General features: G+C 51.7%; 1 protein-coding gene across 1 annotated transcript in view; it reads right to left on the bottom strand.

Moving 5' to 3' along the window:
• The window catches only part of CMIP (c-Maf inducing protein), a 238,680-nt gene that overhangs the window by 68,301 nt on the left and 150,631 nt on the right, over positions 1-19,748 (bottom strand). Inside the window, exon 3 of the mRNA XM_019634902.1 lies at positions 13,793-13,843. Coding sequence (XP_019490447.1) covers positions 13,793-13,843 — 51 coding nt within the window. The remainder of the gene's footprint in view (positions 1-13,792; positions 13,844-19,748) is intronic.

The following is a 19,748-nucleotide window of genomic DNA, read 5'->3' as shown; positions in this document are numbered from 1 at the left end:
CAATTCATGTAGATTTTCCCATGCTGTGTGTTTTGTAAACCACCTCAAATACCACCATGCAAAAGAAGCATATATACGGGGGTGGCCAAAAAAATGTATACACATTTTAACAGATGTTATCTATACTCAAGCAGTAGTTTGCCGAAATCAGAAATGTCTAGATGCTGATGGTAACCACTTTGAGCACCTCTTGTAATTGCAGAAGTCAAACGCAACTTGTATTCATCTTTTGTTATCGGTATATATTGTATTTCCCCAGGTATAGGACGCACCTTAATTTTTGGGCCAGAAATTTGGGAAAAAAATGTATTACATAAAGTTATTGAACTCAAGTTTTATTCATCATAAAATTCATACAACTCCTCATCACTGTCAAAACTCCCAACCATTAGCTTGTCCTCATCTGTGTCTGATGACGAATCACTGTCTTCATATATTGCCTCATCCTCAGCGGGAATGCAAGTAAAAAAAAAATCTACAACCACTGTGTAAGACGCACCCAGTTTTTAGACCTCAAATTTTTCGAAAAAGGGTGCGTCTTATACATGGGGAAATACGGTATTGAGTATTACAATTAATACAGTTTTTTTCTTTCTTAAAATGTGTATACAGGGCCGGCCGAGTGGCGCATTGGTTAAGAGCTGGCTTGGGACGCCAGGGGGTCCCAGTTCGGATCCCACATAGGAGGGCCACTGACACTGCCCTCTACAGCTAAGATGCTGAACAACAGCTCAACTTGGAGTTGGGCTGCTGTGAGTCGCCGGCAACGGCGTAGGCTGCAACCCCTGCTGCAACCCCTGTTGCCATGAGCTACCGTGTGTAGCCAGCAGCCAGCATGAGCGGCCAGCAGCCGCAGTGAGCGGCTAGCCAACCGGCGACTGATCTGCCTCGCCCAGGAAGAGCGCAATGATGGTGTCAACTTGGGCCAGTGAAGCAACATCCTCCACAACTAAACTGAAGAACAAAATGACAGCAACTTGTCTGTTTCCCTTCCCCCAATTTCCCAGCGCTGTTCCAATTCCCTAATAAAAAAAATAAAAATAAAAATAAACTTAAAAAAAATGTGTATACATTTTTTGGGACACCCTCTGTATTTAGAAAATAAAAATGAGGCAAATCCTCTGTGAAGACCCCCTCGATGGTTTTTCTGGCAGTCGCCATTAGACACTGTTGCGGCCATATCTGTGACCAGGTATTCCCTTCCTGGACAAAGCTCTTCCTCAGGGGGCCACTTCCTGCCCTGAGTTGGTCCCCTGGGTCCAGCGCATACCTCCAGGGTCACCAAGAACAAATCCCACCCATCCTCTCTAGGCTTCCAACCCAGAGACTTGTCCTGCCTCGCTTTAATTACAATTGCAACAGTCATGTCACACCCAAGGCATGATGGGTAAGGCCCCACTTGTAAAACATTCTGTTTAAGAAGATCCTGTTATTTCCCAAAGACTTTCCAGTGCTATTACTAGTGCTGGGAGCCCCGTGCAGAACCTGAACATAATAATGAAGACTGCAGTAAGTATCTCTCATTAATCATTAATAGGAGATGCCCTTTTCTGAGGAAGCCCCTGAGTTAAAGCCACTCACCAAATACACTGAAACATGCAAATACTGTACCAGACGCCGCTCTTCCTCTGCCGCATCAGAGGGGTCGGCCCCTAGGGACTTCTGCTCCCCTGAAAAGCAGTGACCAGACCAGGGCTGTTTCCTCTGGGCCTGGTAAAGGGAAATCTCTATCCCAAATAAGGAGTTCCCTGCTTGGCCTCAAGACTGTAGCGTCTCAACGGGAGCCGCCTCCGCTGTTTATTTGACTAAGAACTTTATCTAGTGCTCACAGTACTTCAAAGGGCATCTCAAATCATCCCTTTGTTTGGGAAGCCTCCCTCCCTTGTCAGGCTGTCTCCTCTGGGCTGTAGCCATGGCCCCTTCTAGTAATACAAAAGGCCTTAATTTATGAGCACCCCAGAAGAGGATCCAGTTCCCTGATAAATTAATTTACAGTTGGTCCCCAACATGCATAGCCAGGCAGGTAGGAGTGGTGTGTTTGAACCTAGGGTAAGGCATACCTCTGCCTTCCCAGATGGTGGGTCTTGTGGAGGAAGCCGCCTCAGACAGGCACGCCGAGAACTCGCCCAGGGCAAGTCCAAGATAGGGCCCGGGAGTGGGACTCGGAGGGTGTTCACTGTGATCAAGTCTAAGTTACCTGAACAAATGGAAGGGATGCTGGCAGAGTAATCCAGAAGCTACGGATATGCTTGGCCATTTACGCCGGATCTCAGGCCGAGCGGGACCCGGCAACAGGGCCTAATGGGCACAGAAGGCAGTTCAGGCCTGGGTCTGAATTCTGGCTTAGACACCCGGGAAAATTACTTAATCTGAGAGTCAGTTCTCTTGTCTGTAAAATGGGGATATAATCCCCACCCCTCCAGACACACTGGAGGGCCTAAATGAGATAACACAGATGAAGTGGATGGAAAACAGTAGGAGCTCAATAAATGTCCACTGCTTTTCCTTCAAAGCACTGCAGTGGTTTTGGAGCTGTGGTGTGGATCAGATTCACCTGGCGGAGTGTGAAACACAGCATGCTGCACCCAACAGTTTATGAGACACTCAAGTTTGTGAGGCAAAGATTTGCATTTCTAGTAGGTTCCCAGGCCATGCCGGTGCTGCTGGTCTGGGAACCCCACTTTGAGCTGTTGGCTCGAAACCCCTGGGTCCATCATGGCGGGGAGGCCGGGGAGGAGATGAGGGCCGTCTCAGATGGAAACATCAATGCAGACATGGACAAAGGCTTCAAGAGCTAAACAGATGCCAGTGGGTAGCTCAAGTCCATCTCTGGCCAAAGATGAGTTGGCCCCTGACCTGCCAGGTATGCTTTTTAGGGTCCACATGCTCCCGGACATCTGCTCCAGTCTAGAGGTCAGGTTCAGCCCACTCTGTCAAAGGGTCTTTCCCAAGCACCAGCCTGCCTCAGCCCCCACCCAGAAATAAGCCCCCTTGGCTTCCTGCCACCATGGTCAGCAGGCTCCAGCAGGGGTGGCTTCAGGTCCCACCCGTGAAAGCAGCTCTCTGTCCATTTCAGGGCTTTATGCAAAGCTGTCTGTTGGTTCTAAGAAGGCACCAGAGTCGTTCAGGAAGAAGGGCTGCAGCGACTCTGGCTTTGTCTCCTGGTCAAATTAGCTTTTTCCCCGAACACTTTTCTGCCCCGATTGCTGAGCTGGCTGCCCCACTGGGTCTTTTCTCATCACTGGGTGAGCTGAGACCTAACTCCTCTGTGCGGACAGGCCCTGCTCTTTTTGGAGTCTCCGGCCTCATCTCCAAGCCAACAGGCAGGCGGGAGCCTCAGGGCGAACACCGAGGGGCAGGCCGCCTTCCCTCCGAGGCGGGACCTCTGCCATGACCCCATCCGAACACTGACCAGCATCTCCCTCTCAGGGGTGCAATGCCAACACCCAGCTTCGAGAGGGACCTGCTACAACTCCTAGAGAACAAAAGTTCCTGCTAGTCACAATACTGCCTTAATTTATGTTTTAAAGACTTCTTTAAAGAGGAAGAAAGAGAGAAAAAAAACTCTGCCTTAAAGGGCCAAAAACAAGTTCACCCACAAACCGTTTACGTGAAAAAACTTCCTTGTATGGTTCAGTGACTCATCAGCCCCCATCAAAGCGTGCGTGGGATGACACACAAAAACTCGGATCCCTCCCTCCTTGTCTGGGAAAAAGCAACAACCCACAATGCATTCCTTTCTTGGGCGTTTGAAGAGCTGTCTGTCGTGAGCCATTCCTGAGGCCCAGGGAAGACCTAGACAGGTGGGGGTGTCTGGGGTGTCCCAAAGCCCAAGGCTGGCCCTCTGACAGGGCCTGGGGGAGCCCCGGCTGGGGCAGGAGGGTGCAGGGAAAGGCTTGGGTTCCCAGGGACAGGGTGCAGACCCAGCCCCTCCCCTTCCCACTCTGTGGCCTGGGGCAGCTCTTTCCACAAAGGAGACCCCTGGCCTCAGGCTCTTGACCGTTCACATGGGGATGGTTAGAGGGCGAGGGTTACAGATAGCAAAGCGCCTCTTGCTGCCTCTGGTCTGTCCACGGTAGGTGCTCAACAAAATGCCTGTCCTTTTCCTCAGGAGCTCGGTCTCCCCATCTGGACAACTGTGTGTTACTGTGAGATTTCAAGTTCCATCCAGCTTAACCCTGGTCTGAATGGAAGACTACAAAACCATAGAAAGGAAAGGAGGCGATCTGTAGGTGCTGCTATGGAGACCTCACCACCAAGGTACTTAGGGGTAAAGAAGCAGGAACACAACATGTAGGAGATCAAACCTGGCGGTGACTGAAAAGGAACATTCCTAAAAGCCTTTGGAAAGGTCCCACAGGACGGCTCACAGGATTGCCTTTGGAGAAATGGACTTGGAGGGGGAGGACGCTGTGCGTTTTACACCTTCCTATACTTTTTAGAATTACCAAATACATGCATAACTTTTCCTGTGTATTAAATTTTAACAGAGGCTCTCTGGGGGAGCGGGAAGGGACTGACTGGAAAGGGGCACGAGGGAATTTTCTGGGGTGATGGAAATCTGAAGGGTGGTTATTCAGGTGAATAGAATAGTCAAAACTCACCACACCCAACAGTTAAGATGTATGCATTTTATTATATGTAAATTATAGATCGATTTTTTTAAGCTTAAAAAGCATTAACAGAGGTTTATGGACAGTGGGAATTTTTTTAGTTCTCTTTGTCCTTTTCAGTATGTAAAACCTCAATAAATGTGATTTTAAAATATCCTGTGCCTTAGGACTCTTGTACACAGTCGGCGGGTGTGTGAATGGTATGACCATTTCGGAAAACGGAAAACGGTTGGGCCGTGTCCTTTAAAGGGGTCCCTATGCCTAACCTACGCTCATTAGGACCTATGTTTGTCAAAAGGCGTGTTTATAATGATTCTACTCGCAATAGCTAACCTGGAAATAGTTATTCATAACAGAATGAACAAATTAATAACCAATTCATTCAACAGAACACCATCCAGCAAAGGGAATGAATAAATGATCGCTTACATACAACAGTATAGGTAAATCCTATCAACATAATTATGAGCCAAAGGAGCCAGGTACAAAAGGGTTCAGCCTGTATGATTCTTTTTGCACAAAGTTCAGATATATGAAAACTAATCTGTATTAAAGGATAATCTATATTATCCTTTAATGAGACGTTTATTTAAAAAAATAGACCAAGATGTCCCATGTCAACTCTGAAGAGAGCACTGGTTGGGGAAGGTGGAGGCAGCTGCAAGGGCGTGATGCTTGCCTGGGCCTCTCTGCCTCTGTGGCTCAGAGATGGGGCTCCACGCCCATGCCCCCACCTTCTCCAGGTCCATAGTGGTGCCCCCTTCCACTGACAGAAGGAGGCTGGGCTCAGAGGCCCACCACCCTGGGTTCAAATCCCAGCTCTGCCTGGTTCTAGCTGTGCAATAAGTACGAGCCCTTTGCCCTCTCAGCTCAAGATGAGTCTCATCAAACTTGGACAAGGTCGCAAGAGGTCACACACATGACAGCCCTCAGCACAGCACCTGAAGTAAGTCAGCACCTGATGACTGTTTTCTCCATCTAGTGTAAAGAAAGCCCACAAGTGTATGAGCTCTGGTCCCCAGGCTGTCCAGCCCTCTGCCACTTGTTAGTTTCAATCCCTGAAGCCTCCCTTGTTATTCGTCACAGGGTCCCTAATGATGCACTGAGGGGCATAAGCTGTGCCTGGGAGCCGCTGAAGACTGCGGCGCTCCCAGGGGGCTGGCAGCCTGGGCCCCCACGGCCTCCCCTGGGTTCCACTAGGGCGCACGTGCAGATGCAGCCTGGCGGGACTCTGTAAGGACTTCTGTTCTGGGGCGGGTGGGGGGTGGCTCAGCGCCACCACGGCTGCACCTCCCGCTGAGGCCCCTCCTGAAGTCTTGGAATGTGGCGGCCCCCTGCCTCATGGGGAAAGCCCCTCCTTTCTCGGAGCTCTGCTGAATCCCTTGATCCCCTCTTAAGAGGTCACAAAGCCCTCTGTGACCAAATGCCAGAAATTAATCTTGATGGAATTCCTGCCTTTTTGGCCTGGATGACTCAGATCCCTGGCTGGGGCAGAAGAGCACTGAGGCCACCTCCCACCCACCCTTGTCCTGCTTCCGCTTCACCTTCCTCTCAGAGGCAGGACAGCCGACACTCATGACCACAGGACTAGGGGTCCTCCTTCTGTCAACTCAGGTGGACCAGAAGGGGGCTGTGTTGAACGGGGTTCTGCCTCGGGGTGGGGGAAGAGAGGGCGGTGACTGATGAGTGACGCCTGTCATGGACTCACTGGGGGTTGGTGGCACACACACTATGCATGTGCCCTATTTCTTGTAGAGCTGTCTTCTAGGACCCTTCTACACAAAGGGAAACAGGGCCCTTGATCATTAAAGAATAATTAACATTGATCCAATACTCACATGGCAGGTGCCGCTCTAAGTTCTTTACAGCGATTAAACCATTTAATCGTCACAAGAACTTTGGTCTTATGATGAACCCCATTTTATTTAGGATGACATAAAGGCCCAGAGAGGAAAGTAACTAGTGTAGGGTCACACAGCCAGTAGCAGTGATGGAGTCCAGATTTGAGGCAGTTTGGCCCAGAGCCCTCACCCTGAAAGCAATGCAAAAATTATTCTTTTGGGAAGCAACTAGCAGTATGTGGTTAGAAGCCACACACACACACACACACACACACACACACACACACACACACACACACAAATACCCCTACTCTGCCTAGTAACCACTGTTCTGGAAATCTGCCCTAAAAAAAGTGGTTCAAAAGAAGAAAAAGCTTCAATACTGGGATAGTCATGTCTGCATTATCTACAATGAGAAAAACCGGAACCGTCCAAATGCCCAACGAGGGCAAGTTCATGTAGGCCTCGACACATATAGAAATGTTGAAGCTATGATGTTATCCTGAAGCAGGACTGTGCATGCACCTCGCCACAGTGGTCAAAATGTCCACGCGAAGATGGGTGAAGCCTAGGAGGGTATTTGCAAGGGGAAAATCAGCCACTGAGTCGGGGCTGGCAGGAGCAGGGCGGTTGTTGGCCTCGATGTGGTTGTAAAGACATTTTCACGACCGTTGTAAAAAGGCAGAGAAAGAGGTAGGGAGGCTGACAGAGAGAAGGGCGGTGGGGCAGAGAGGGAGCAGGCCACCACGTGAGTGATGGAGGGGCCGTGTCTTCCCTCCAAGCAAAGGGATGGCCTGGCCAGAGAAGTGAGCCCAGCCAGAAGCCACGTGGGAGGGCGGCGGCCCAGTGCAAAGGGGAGTTAGGAGCAAGGCTGGGTCTGGGCACACAGAGCCTCGATGCTGGAATCTGAGGACACAGGTGACCCGCGTGTTTGGGGCAGATGTGGAAGCGGGCTGGTGCTGAGCTTGACCGTCTCAGGCTGGTCCGACAGTGTGCTGCTATGCTGCATGCTGGACAGGGTAGGGCAGTCCCTTGGCAGGGCACTACCAAGTTGGGGGTTCATTTACATAATCCTCATGGTGACGTCTGTGAGACTTAGAGAAAATGTAGAGTTCAAAAATAAAAATACCAACGCCCCAAACATGCAAATCACAAGAACGGAAAGGAGCTGAGGGGACAGTTAGGAAGTGCAAGCTCATAGGTGCGTATGTGTATGTGTGTTTGCGTGTGGGCGCTCACACAGGTGTGTAGCTGGGAGGCGTGTTCCAGGTTCTGGAATCAGTTGGACTTGGGTTCAAACCCCAGCTCTGCCACCTGATAGTTGTGTGACCTTGAAGGAGTGGTTTAACCTCTCAGCCTCGGTCTCCGTATGTATGAAATGGGAAAACAGGAGGATGAGGCCTCTCCTCAGGATTGTGAGGATTCAACAGGGTGATACCTGCTTGGCATAGGTGCGACCACCTGTCAAGAACGGTGGTGGCCCCTGCTGTTTTGTGCTGAGGGAGGGCTGGAGGGAGACTCGGGGCTTGGCAGTTGGGTAGAGAAAGTTGTCTAGCGGCCACAGCTGCAGGACTAGAAATGGCTCTTCCCCAAAGAGGAAAGGCCTCGGGCTCCACACCCAAGAGGGGAGAGGGAGTCGGACCCAAGAGGAAGGTCAGAGTTGGGGGTGATAGCACCCACTAGAGGGTCCCGTCCTTCCCCCAGGAGCTCCCCCTCAGAGGAGGTTGCTCAAAGGTCTTTTGTCCCTCTAACCTGTTCTTCAGGAATCTTGGCATCAGCTAGGGCCTCTCTCCCTGTTTGGGAATGGGGGTGATGGGTCCAGCCTTTCCAAGGGGGTGGCCTAATGAGCGGAGAACCTAGGCTTCCAGTCCGCGTGGTCTTCACCGCTGAGCCTCTGGTTATTCACCTGCCCACTGGGGACCCTGAGGCTGTGCCTCAACGGGGGCTTCGGGCATAGGACGGGCTCACCCAGGGTCTTCCGTGGAAGCCAGATTGTGATATCTTTAGGAGCCGGCTGTCCCCGGCAATGTCTTTCGTCCCCTTAGAGTCCAGCGGTTCTTAACCTTTCACAGGGGTCGCCTAAGACCATCGGAAAACACATATTTTCGATGGTCTTAGGAACCGAGACACCGCTCCTCTATCCGTCTCCAGGCCCATATGCAGATACGCCCACATACGAGTACCCGGCGACCCCTGTGAAAGGGTCATTCGACCCCCAAAGGGGTTGCGACCCCCAGGTTGAGAACCGCTGCCTTAGACTCTCGTTACCCTCGTCTATGAGGCAGTGAAGACCCTGCAGAACCGTTATGAGGATGAAGGCAGAGAATGCGCAGTGAGCGCCAGGCACAGTGGTGCTCGGAAACCTGAGAGGCTCCGCGGCCTGTGCCGGACAGGGCCTCCTAAGGACAGGCTGTCCACCATCCTCAATCTTAGACATGCCACACGGCGGGCACAGCAGGGGCTGGGAGGGGCTGGGCCGACTGTTCCCACTCAGCGCATAGCAGACACACCGATAAGAGTGCATGCAACGACGCTCCCACAGCACTGGCTCCTGTGGGGCCCCTTTCTAACTGCTTCATAAACAACAGGGCATCCTATCCTCACAAAGATCCAAAGAGCAAGGTACTAGTATTATCCCCATTTCACGGAAAACTGAGGCCCAAATAAACACACTCCATACCCTATGCACTCATAACATGGTCTCCCTGCCACCCCCCACAAGAACCCACATTCTTTTCCACCCTCCTACTCTGTACAGAGGACGGACAGAGCCCTGAACAGGGGTGACCATGAGGCTCTGGCCACCCCAAGGGGCTTGGGAAAGCCTGCTGGGAAGAAGGAGATGGCTGGCCAGGCAGGCAACCAGAGGGGATGCAAACCTGGGCTGGGATTCTCCCAGAGCCACGTGCACTCCTCGGCCCTGCAGCAGTGGGACAGGAAAGCAGGCCCGCTTCTTGTCGCACACAGTCTGCTGTTCTTAGTGACCTAGCTTCCCCTAGGGATGAAATCACCGGGGTTTTCAAGACTCCTGTGCAACGGCCTGAGGAGCCCCGCTCAGGAAGTGAAAAGGCTGGTTTTCAGAGCTGGGGGCACCAGAAGGGCCGTGCCGGCTATGCAAAGCAGGTGCATCTTGCTTCTTGGGGCTCCTTTATGGGCCTGGTGCATGTCTCCTCCCAGCCGGGTACTCACGGCCTGTCACCCCGAACCTTGGACACAGAAACAGGCCAGTCTTCTAACAGCTCTGTAAACACACACCCTGCCCTCAGAGCCCGGAATGCATTCTCGGCCTTGTCACACAAACCAGGCTATCCCCTCACAGCCACGCACACATGGCAGGCCTGTCTCCACAGGACCAGGCCTCCAAGGTGCACCTCTGAGTCAGAAATGAGGCCTCATTAACTCAGTGCACTGTTTATGCTTCCCTACCCTCAGGAATTGGCCTCGGGGGCCAAACCACCCAAACCAAACAGGGTTGGCCTCCCCAGGGGGTCCTCAGTCCTCTGCTCCAATAGATGCTTGGAGGGCTGTGGTTGCCATCCTGATGCCCTGAGTAACCCCATTCCACCCTCTTTCCTGGGACCAGAGATGCTGGCTGTCCTCCTTTGCGGCTCCAGGCCTCCCCTGGATCTGCCTGACCAGCACTGGCTGAGGGTGGGAGGGCAGTAGCCTGGGAGGAAGACCAGAGCTGCTAGGGGTGGGGGCAGGGAAGGGGGTCCTGGGGCCTAAGACACTGTGGGTCAAACCCTGCTCTCCCCTTCAGGGTGGACTTGGGACTGTGGGCAAGTGATTCAAACTTTTTCACTTGCAAACATCGATAACGGACAAGACTATTCAGTGAGACAGATGATGCTCAAAACATAGTCCCAGGGCTGAGGAAATGCCCCAAATGGACTTCGATGGCCTGTGATTGAACACAGTGGAATTCAGAGCTACAGCCTATAACAAGGGTGTTCCCAGGATGGGTCAGAGATTGGCAAGAATATTACATAGATATTTTATTTATACTCTGCCTTGCTCCACAACACAATATGAGGTAGGTTCTACAGCAGCATGTCTCAACCTTTTTTCATGATCGTCTCCCTAAGGAACCTTTTTAGACATCTGCACACCACCCCCACTCCCCTATATGCCTCCTCCCTTTGAAATTAAATAGTAAAAAATAAGATTTTGTTGAGTAGAGCTGAACTTTGGAGGGTCACATGCTATTGTAATAACGTTTTTTTAAGTCCCAAATAACCAGTCTGGGTCCCCGTGGGGGCAATACTGCCCTGGTTGAGAATGCCCTAGACATACCAGGACAACAACATGCAAATAAATATCTGGTGTAGGGAGAAAACAAGACAAAGACAGCATTTAGAAAATTTAAAAACTCAAGCTGAGGTTGTGGGATTTCTAAAGTCCTTAATTTTGATGTTCTACTGATTCTCTTTTTTAGTTCAAGATACAGAAAAGAAAGGAAAAAACGAAAGAAAAGAAAAAGGAAACACCCAAAATGGTTGGTTATAAATATGGAGGAGACAATGGTTGTCTGAGGAGAAGCAGAAGCCACATCCTGAGCGGGCTGAAGGGTCCAAAGCTCAGAACTGGGCACTGCTGGATTAAGGAGGAGGCTGGTGGCCCCCCCAGATCTAGGCTGAAACAGCTATGGGCAAGTCACTAGCCCTCTCTGAGCCTTGGTTCCCTCATTTACTGAAGAACAAGGAACAGGAAAGAGCCTAGCTGTGCCCGGTACACTGTAGGTACTCAGTAACTGCATCTGAATTAATGAATACTTGCTAGCATCTATGCAGACCACAAGACGAGTGAGATATAGAGCCAGGATTCGAATCCAGGTCTCTCGGTTCATTTCACTAGCCGGCAGCGCCTCCAAAGCACCTTATGTTTCTTCGCCATTTTCAAAGGAAGGAGAGCTTGCCTCCTCCAATCTCATCAAAACTGGGTGGCAAAGAGCCACCAGAATGAAATCAAGTTGCCGACACTGAGATACCGCTGGCTAGTGGCAGTATACCTAAGTTATGAGTGGGTGGCGGGGTGGGGGGGGTGTGGACAGCGGCAACTGTCAAGGGGAAAAAAACGGCCAGTGTCGCACACATGCCTAAGACATAACTGAATGCTTATACGGTGAGAACAACAGTCACCATCCACCACCTGGCTAAGGGGCCACACCCTGCTGGATGCTTGCCAGCTCCTTGACACCCTAACCTGGGTTTCCTGGGTGTTTTCTTTTTTTTTTTTTTAACTGATTAAATTTCACAACCATAAATAAACCAAATGTCACCAAAACTTAGTGCAGACTTCCAGATGTTTATGAGAACTGCTAGAAGCCCTGGGATCTCCCAATTCTGTACTTTCTCAATCAACTGTCTGAGCCCCACAGGCAGCCCTTGACATTTATTTGAATGTATCCATTTCAAGTTTGACATTCAAATCATCCTTCTAGACAGTCTCCTAAAATTCAGCTTTCTTTGCCCACCAACCTGGTCATCCTATGAGAGGCACAGATTTCACACACTGCCTTCTAGGTGTTCCCAGTAAGTTGCTGTTGAAAAAAAATGGTGACTAGGGCAAAGCAGAAAGCAGAGCTCTGTGGAATACCACTCAAGACCACTCCCCCTTGACACTGATCTTGGCCATCTTCTGAACGAGGCGTTTTCCCAACCCGCTGGGTAGGCTGTATGTCTGAGTACTTTCTGCCTCGTCCTGAGCTAAGAAAAAGCAAGGCAATCATCTACTGAGGGCTCACATGGAAACACACATAGAGAACAAAGAGGGGGCACTGTACGCAGCCACCATCCGGGGCAGTGAAATGGCTTCCTCTTTCAGGTAGCCCCCCTGACCACCACCATCTCTGTTATGGTCCCTCCCTCTTGCCTGCTCTGGCATTTAACTCCCAGATGGCCCCCAGCAGGTCCTGACGTATGCCCTGCCTGGTGTGGAACACAGCTGGCTACAGAGAGCCAGGACTTAGGGACAATCTCCCTGGGGAAATCGAGCCCTCAGTAGCACCTGGTGACTCCACAAGCAGGCATGTGCCACCTTGCTTTTTTAGCTGCCACTCAGTGCCTTCTACCTACATTCAGACACCTACAGGTATGGGTAAGACGTAGATTTGAACCCTGCATCCGGCCCTTACTTAGCTATGGGAGTTGTCTAGCCTCACCTCACCCATACATAAAATGGTAACAATGAAAATAATCAGCCCTACAAGACTGTGGCAGGGGTGAAATGGACATGAGCCACAAGTTCCTGGAACACTGTAGGTGCTCAATAAATGCTGGTCCTATCCCTTAGCAGCCCCAACTTGGAGACTCATGCTCAGCTTCTGAGACTGCCACACAGGCAGCAAAGCCAGAGGACCTGCAGCTGTCGGAGGAACAGAGAGGAGTGGCCCTTTTTGGGACCAGGAATGTAATTTTCTGGGGTTTTATTTCCAGCCTCCGCCTGGCTACGACGCGAGCCCCTCCAGAGGCACGAGAGAAATTCTGAGTGTTCCCTTGGTCAGCCTAAGATGGCACATGGCCTTAAATCCTGCACAGGGCCAGCCGTTCATCCCCCATGGCTCTCCAGCTTCCAATAAAAATGACAGCTCAGGACATGTACCGGTCATTCCAGCCATACCCTGCTGGCTCCGGGAGGCCACAAACCTGTCACAGCTTGTTCTAAATGAAAAGACCAGAAGGCAGATGAGGCAGAGGGGCAGGGCACATTCCACATCCTGGTCCTGAGCCACAGAGAAGGATGTGGACTTCCCGGGGTGCTGGGAAGACCCTTCTCAGCAGATCTGGCCCCTGGGTCTTGGAAGTGACCAGTAGAAGACTAATGTCCCTTTTTTACTGGAAGGCTCTGGACCATCCCATGCTAGAGCTAAAGCCAGGAAATTAGGCCAAAGACCCAGGTAACTGAAAGGGAGTGAAGACTATGGAATTGGGTCTTTGAATGCCTGGTAAATTTACCTTTGGTGCTGCCACCTTTAGAAGTTACTTTCAAGCTCCTTGAACCGCTGAAGTCCTGCCTCCCCCAACCCTTCAGGCGAGTCCCTGTTCTGAGAGCAAGCCATTCTACATCCTTCTGGAAGCAGGCACAACGTTATAACGCTCATGAGCAAAGTCAAGGGCCAACGGGGCAGGTATGCTACTTCGACGTTGCACGGAGGAGGGTATCAAACGTCAGTCAGAGGGTGAAGGGGGAGACGCTCTGACACAGTGGAGCAAGGCTCCTTGGCTGAGCCATCTGAAGGCATGAGATCTCCACCTTCATGCCTCTGGGTAATAGGCTAGCTTTGAGCCATGCCCGAGAAGGAAGTGGCCCCTCCAAATGAGCAACCAAGTCAGGACTTACCTTCCACTGCAGAGAATGGAACCACTGGTCTCGCAGATAGCTGTTGGCAGCCTGCAACGACAAGAACAGGACAGCAAAGTCCGGTCACTGGCGTACAGCACTTTAGAGCATTTTACAGGCCAGCACAAGGGCCGCAGCCTGTCTGTCCAAAAGGGTCTGCTCTGTGACCCTAACAACCTTCTGAGAAATTTGTCAAGCTGAACCTTTTGGGTGCAAAACCAAAACAAAAGTGATAACCAGGGGGACTTTCCTGAAATAAGATCTCGCTGCTATCGTGTGTTTATTTTGCTGGGTAGGAGCGACTTCCGACACGGGTGGCCGGGAAGAAGAGCTTTAACTGCACATGTACCTCGACTTATTTAGGGTCACAGAAGTGGCCTGGATGAATGGGAAAGAGGCATGGTGGTGGGGTGATGATGGTGGGGGCGGTCTGAGTGCCTCCTTTGTACCAAGTACTCCAGGCACCTGGCGGTGGTTACCCACACATTCTGTCATCAGCCCTCACAACAGCCCCAAGAGGCAGGTGACACTATGCCCCTTTCACAGAGGGAATAACCAAGACCCTGAGATCGCACATCAACTAATTTAAAGCCAGGCAGCCTGGCTCCCAAGCCTGTGGGTTTAATCACTGTACTTCTTGCCCGCTGCAGAAAGTCATATAAAAAAGCAGCCAGCCTTGAACTCACGCAGACCTGAGTTAAAAAAAAAACACCTTCCTTTATCCACACCATCCTAGTTCAGAGACCCTGGGCAACTCAGCCTTGATTTTCTTATCTGCAAAATGGGGACAATAACCCCGATCCTGCAGGAATGTCATGAGGATTGGGAATGAAGCCTGTAAAGCATCTCGAAGAGTTATGGACACACAGTAGGTGGTCAAACAGAAATGAAGCCATCATTATTGTTAGCATCACGATCATCAACTCCTCTCAAATACAATGTAGCCAGAGGAAAGCCCTGCCGACTCTGATGCATGTCGCTGCTGCTCCGGTTCTAGCAGATTTGCTGATGGCAACAGCAGTTATTCATGGGACATGTAATGCATGCCAGATGCAGCGCTAAGCCCTACACACAGATTGGCTCATTCAGTCCTTGCAGGTCTATCCTGGGAAGCTGGGACTGTTAGCAGCTCATCCCTACAGTACAGATGGGGAGACTGAGGCTCAGGAGGTTAAAAACTTTCCCACAGGCTCCAGGCAGCAGGTATGGAGCCAGGACTTGAAGCTAGGTGGTTGGAAGCATGCTGTAAACCACAATGTTATGGCAGTCCAAGTTTCCCACTGACCACCCTCAGGGGCAGAAATGCAGCACCTGTTCCTGCCTGACCTCACAGCCCTCTGCTGCAGGCGACCCTGGCCCCGATGTTCAATGGACTCTCACCAAGGCCAGAGCCCCTCTCTAAACATAAAAGTCCACCTTTTGTCCCCAACCCATGCACACGCAGACACGTGCATGCACAGGCATGTACAACTTTGGGTCACCCTCAGTCAGTCACAGAGATCCAGGTCTCCCCAACGCCTCACTCCAGTCGCCATGGAAACATCAGCTGCTCTGCTCGGGCAGAGTTTGGGGAAATCTCTGGGCTTGAATGGATTAACCAGTTCAATGGCCAGTGCAGCGAGGAATCAGGCTCCAAGGCTCATTCCAAACCCTGAGCAGAGTCACACCAGCACCTGGATGGAGGTGAGCTGTGTCTGCCCAGAGTGGGAAGCGGGCTGGGGGACACCTTGTGTGTGACGCAGGGACTTCTGTAGTTGCTGAATCTCCAATAGACCTGGGTTCAAGTGTGGACTCTCCTGTGGTCTAGCGCTGTGACCTGGAGCAAGTCGCCTTATGATACAAAGCCTGTGACACCTGACTGGGAGGAGGAAACCGAAGGGGAGTCTGCCACAGGGATGAGCAGCACCCCAGAGGGTCCATGGCTGGGTCACCTCCTGTCAGTGCTGACCTAGCTCTGTGGTCTCATGACAATTCTTGGTCGTGAGGATGACAAAATACATCCCATGTTCACGGAGAACAGTGCCAAGACCCTAACAATGAGATTAATCCATGTAAAATGCTTACTTAGCACAGTGCCCAGCATGTGCAAACACTACAGACAGATATGCTCAGTATCAGAGGAAGCCGCGGACAGTGGTGTGCTGATAAATGTACAACAACAGGCTCTCCGGGATATAAAAAGAATACTGGGCCGGCCAAGTGGCTCAGTTAGTTAAGAGTTGGCTTAAGAGCACAAGCTCTGAGCAACGGGGCCACCGGTTCGATTCCCACATGGGCCAGTGACGCTGCGCCTGAGCTGAGCTGTGGCTGAGCTGCTAACAGGTGGTAGGATGGCTCAGCTGGTGTAACAACAAGATTGCCTGTTCAATGGTGGGCTATGCCCACCCACAACTAAGACTGAACTCAGCACCTTGAGCTGAGCTGCCGCCTGGATGGCTCAGTGGACAGAGCATGCACTCTTAACAACAAGGCTGCTGGTTCGACTCCCGCATGGGATGGTGGCTACACCCACCCTCAGCTAAGATTGAACACAGCACCTTGAGCTTAGAGGCCATGATCTGCCGACGGGAAGCCAGATGGCGACTGGCGCCCTCTACAACGAGGACTGAAGAACAACAACTTGGCTGGTCCCCTTCCCCAATTCCCCAACACTGTTCTCCTACCCCAATTCCCCAATAAAATCTTAAAAAAAAAAACACTGATCACAGCGTGTGCCGACTTCTGGGTCGTGAATGATGCTACCTCTGGACCAGAGTTGGGAAGAGATGCACATGATTGGCTCTCAGGAGCCGGTATGAGTGGCTCCAGCCTGCTCCTGGTCCACAGCCATTTCTCTGCTTAACACATCAAAGAGGCCAGTGAAAGGGGCAGGTGTGGTAAACTGAATAAAGGACCCCCGAAGACTGTCTGAATCCGAATCCTCCATGAATATGATATCACAGAGGGCCAAGGGGCTTTGCAGAAGTGATTAAGGATCTCAAAATGGGGACGTTATCCTGGATTATCTGGATGAGCCAATGTAATCACAAGGATCCATGCAAGAGGGAGGCAGGAGGTCAGAGAGTCAGAGATGCAAGTAGAGGCTGGAGTGATGTGGCCATGAGCCAAGGGATGCGGGTGGGCGCCAGAACCTGGAAATGGCAAGGGAACGGATTCTCCCCTCGAGCTTCCAGAAAGAACCAGCCCTGCTGACACCTTGGTTTTAGACCAGTGGGACCCGGGTTGGACTTCTAGCCTCTAGAATTGCAGATAATAAGTTTATTTTGTTTTAACCACTAAATTTGTGGTTATTTGTCACAGCAACCATAGGAAATGAATCTTGGGGGTTCAGCTAGGTTGGTTTAGTGCTAACATGGGTTGTTCCATTGGCTCTGAGGGCGCACAGTGAACCTGAGCAGTGCTTAGGTGTCACTGGCTGGATTGAACGACCAAGTGAAGACAAAAAGGAAGAGAGAGGACAGAGAAGAACAGAGGAAGGTGGAGGAGAGGGAAGAAAAAAATGGACCCTCATCGCTTTCTGCTCTGTGCCACTGGCCCCATTACGCTGCCCTATAAATACATGCCTGTGTGTGATCACCACAGTATCCCCAGGGCCCGGGGCATCAGGTGACCAAGTAAGACCTGCTGAATGAATGAGTGAATGAATGGGCTGAATGGACTGTGAGCTCCCTGAGGACAGGGTCTTACTCCCAAATCCCCAGTGCTGATCAGCAATACCTGCTCCCGGCAGGATCTGTCATGCACAGACAATGCAACAGTGTGGATGGTGCTAAGTGGTAGACGCTGACTCCTTTCCTCCACCTCGGCGACCAAATCCAGCCCAGACCTGTCTCTGTCTCTGTCTCTCCCGTGACCAGCCCAGCCTTTTCTATTCTAGGGACCTCCCGGTGTGCAACATTAGGGATCTCTAAGGGGGCCTCCCAGCCCCTCCCTTGGCCGTGTGTGGGCCGGGAGTCTGGGCTGAGTCCATCAGAAACTCCTGCCCAGGACCTGGGTCTTGAGCAAAATGACGTCAGGATGCGGGGCATGGGAATTCATTATGAGGTAGGGGTGGGGTCTTCCTGTAAAGACGGCGACTGGTCCCCCACCTGCCTCAGCTCCAGTCCATTTGCTAAGCCTCTCTTCAGGCTCCCATCAATCCTTCTAGTGTATTCCGTTCCTGCTTGAGATAGCTTGTGCCCATTTTAGCTGCTTGCATCCAAGAGTCCTGATGGATCTGTACGGCCCCACTGGCTCCTTCGTTCTTCTCAAAAATGGATGTTCCAAGGCATTTTCCCTGCAGCGGTTCCTCCGCAAAGAGCCAGCCAGCTCCCAGACCAGCAGCTGCTCCCTATTACACACGAGCCTTCCTGGTACTTCCCAGGTCCCAGAGCTCACAGAGCAGATGATTTCTGGTCCTGATCAATAGATTTTCTCTCCTGCCCCCATTTGGGTCCCCTGTCCCCTGCCTTTTGCAGCGGCACTTGCTCTCTAGAAGGGCTGGAGGGATTCTTCAGTGACATCGCCTACCATCTCACCCTCTGTCATCTCCCTCCTCAGTCCAAGCTTTTCAGGCAGAACAATCTGAGTTCTCCAAGTCTTTCCTCATGGGGGACAGTGCGAGCCCCCTTGCCCAGCCACACCCAGCTTCCTGGCCAGTTCAATCCTCCCTGTGACTATCTCAACCCTATGAGGTCAGCATGGTGATCTGGAAAGAAGGCAGGCTGGGTTCAGCAGAGCAGCTTGTGGAATCTAGCTGAGAACACCTGTGAGACTTTGGCCCTCCCCGTCTGTAACACAGGCACAGGGAGCCTGCTCTCTACGTGGGGATCGACTGAGATCCCGCAGGCCAGTAACAATAGCCTGATGTTACTGAACAGGCATCGTGCAAAATGCCTGACACATATCAATATGAGGTGAGGACGTGAACACTCCCATCTCGCAGATGAGCAAACTAAGGCTCAGAGCAGGCGGGAAGGAATCTGACCCAGCCCCTGACCACACCGTCACCCTCACTGCCCACTGCTCCTCATCTGCCTCGTGCTCACCCTTCTCTGCTTTCAAGCCCCCTCGCCATCCCCAGTACCTCGGCCAGGACCATCCTTCTCTGCCACTTGCCCGCGCTGCTTCTTGCCACTCGTAGAACCCTTATCCCAACCCTGTAGCCTATCAGTCCCGCCCTCAGGATTGGGAAGCGAAGGCAGGCAGGATTCACTGCGGCCTCCCCAGTGAGGCCAGGGGCGAAAACCTCACTGAATGAATTAAACACATGTAAAGCAAAGCGCAAGGATGCTGGACAAGGAACAGTCATGGTGCCTAGCTCTCCTCCCCGAGGCGGCAGAGGATGTCCCCTGGACAGCAGGGAGACAGTAACTGTCTCCCACCCCACCCACCGGGCTGATTATTCCTTAGCCCTAATAGGAGGAGAAGTGGCTACAGTCCTCCCCCCTCCACTCCAGGCTGCCTGCACTTCGGAGGAAGACAGAGGCCTCAGCTGTATCTGTCCATAACCATGAATGAGGCTCTCTGAATCAAGAGGCTCAGAGGGATTTTAAGGGTCGCCCAGTCCAGGGGTTCTCATTCTTTGGCGATTTATGAGAACCTGAAACTCTTTGAGAACCTGACACAAGCTATGGACTCACACCCAAGTAATGTACATATCTGTACACCACACACACATGCACACACATACACAGACATACATACAGACACACGCACACAATTATGCTGGCAGATTCTGATTATACCATGGACCACAGGTTGAGGACCAGACTCTAATCCAACTTTTCCTCTCCTCCATGTTTCTGATGAGGAAACTAAGGCCTAGACTTGCTGTGGTCTCCTCAGTGTCCGTCCCCAGTGTTTCCGGCTCCCTTCTGGCATGTGATAGGGACACGCAGCCAGGCGACTCGCTTTGGCCAGCAACACATGGGCTGACGTGTCCTGTGTCACCTCCAGTGGAAGCCTTTGAGAGCCA

This window comes from Hipposideros armiger, unplaced genomic scaffold (assembly GCF_001890085.2).
Source record: "Hipposideros armiger isolate ML-2016 unplaced genomic scaffold, ASM189008v1 scaffold_19, whole genome shotgun sequence".
Lineage (NCBI taxonomy): Eukaryota > Metazoa > Chordata > Mammalia > Chiroptera > Hipposideridae > Hipposideros > Hipposideros armiger.
Note: the sequence above shows the minus strand (reverse complement) of the source record. Positions and strands in the feature narration are given on the sequence as shown.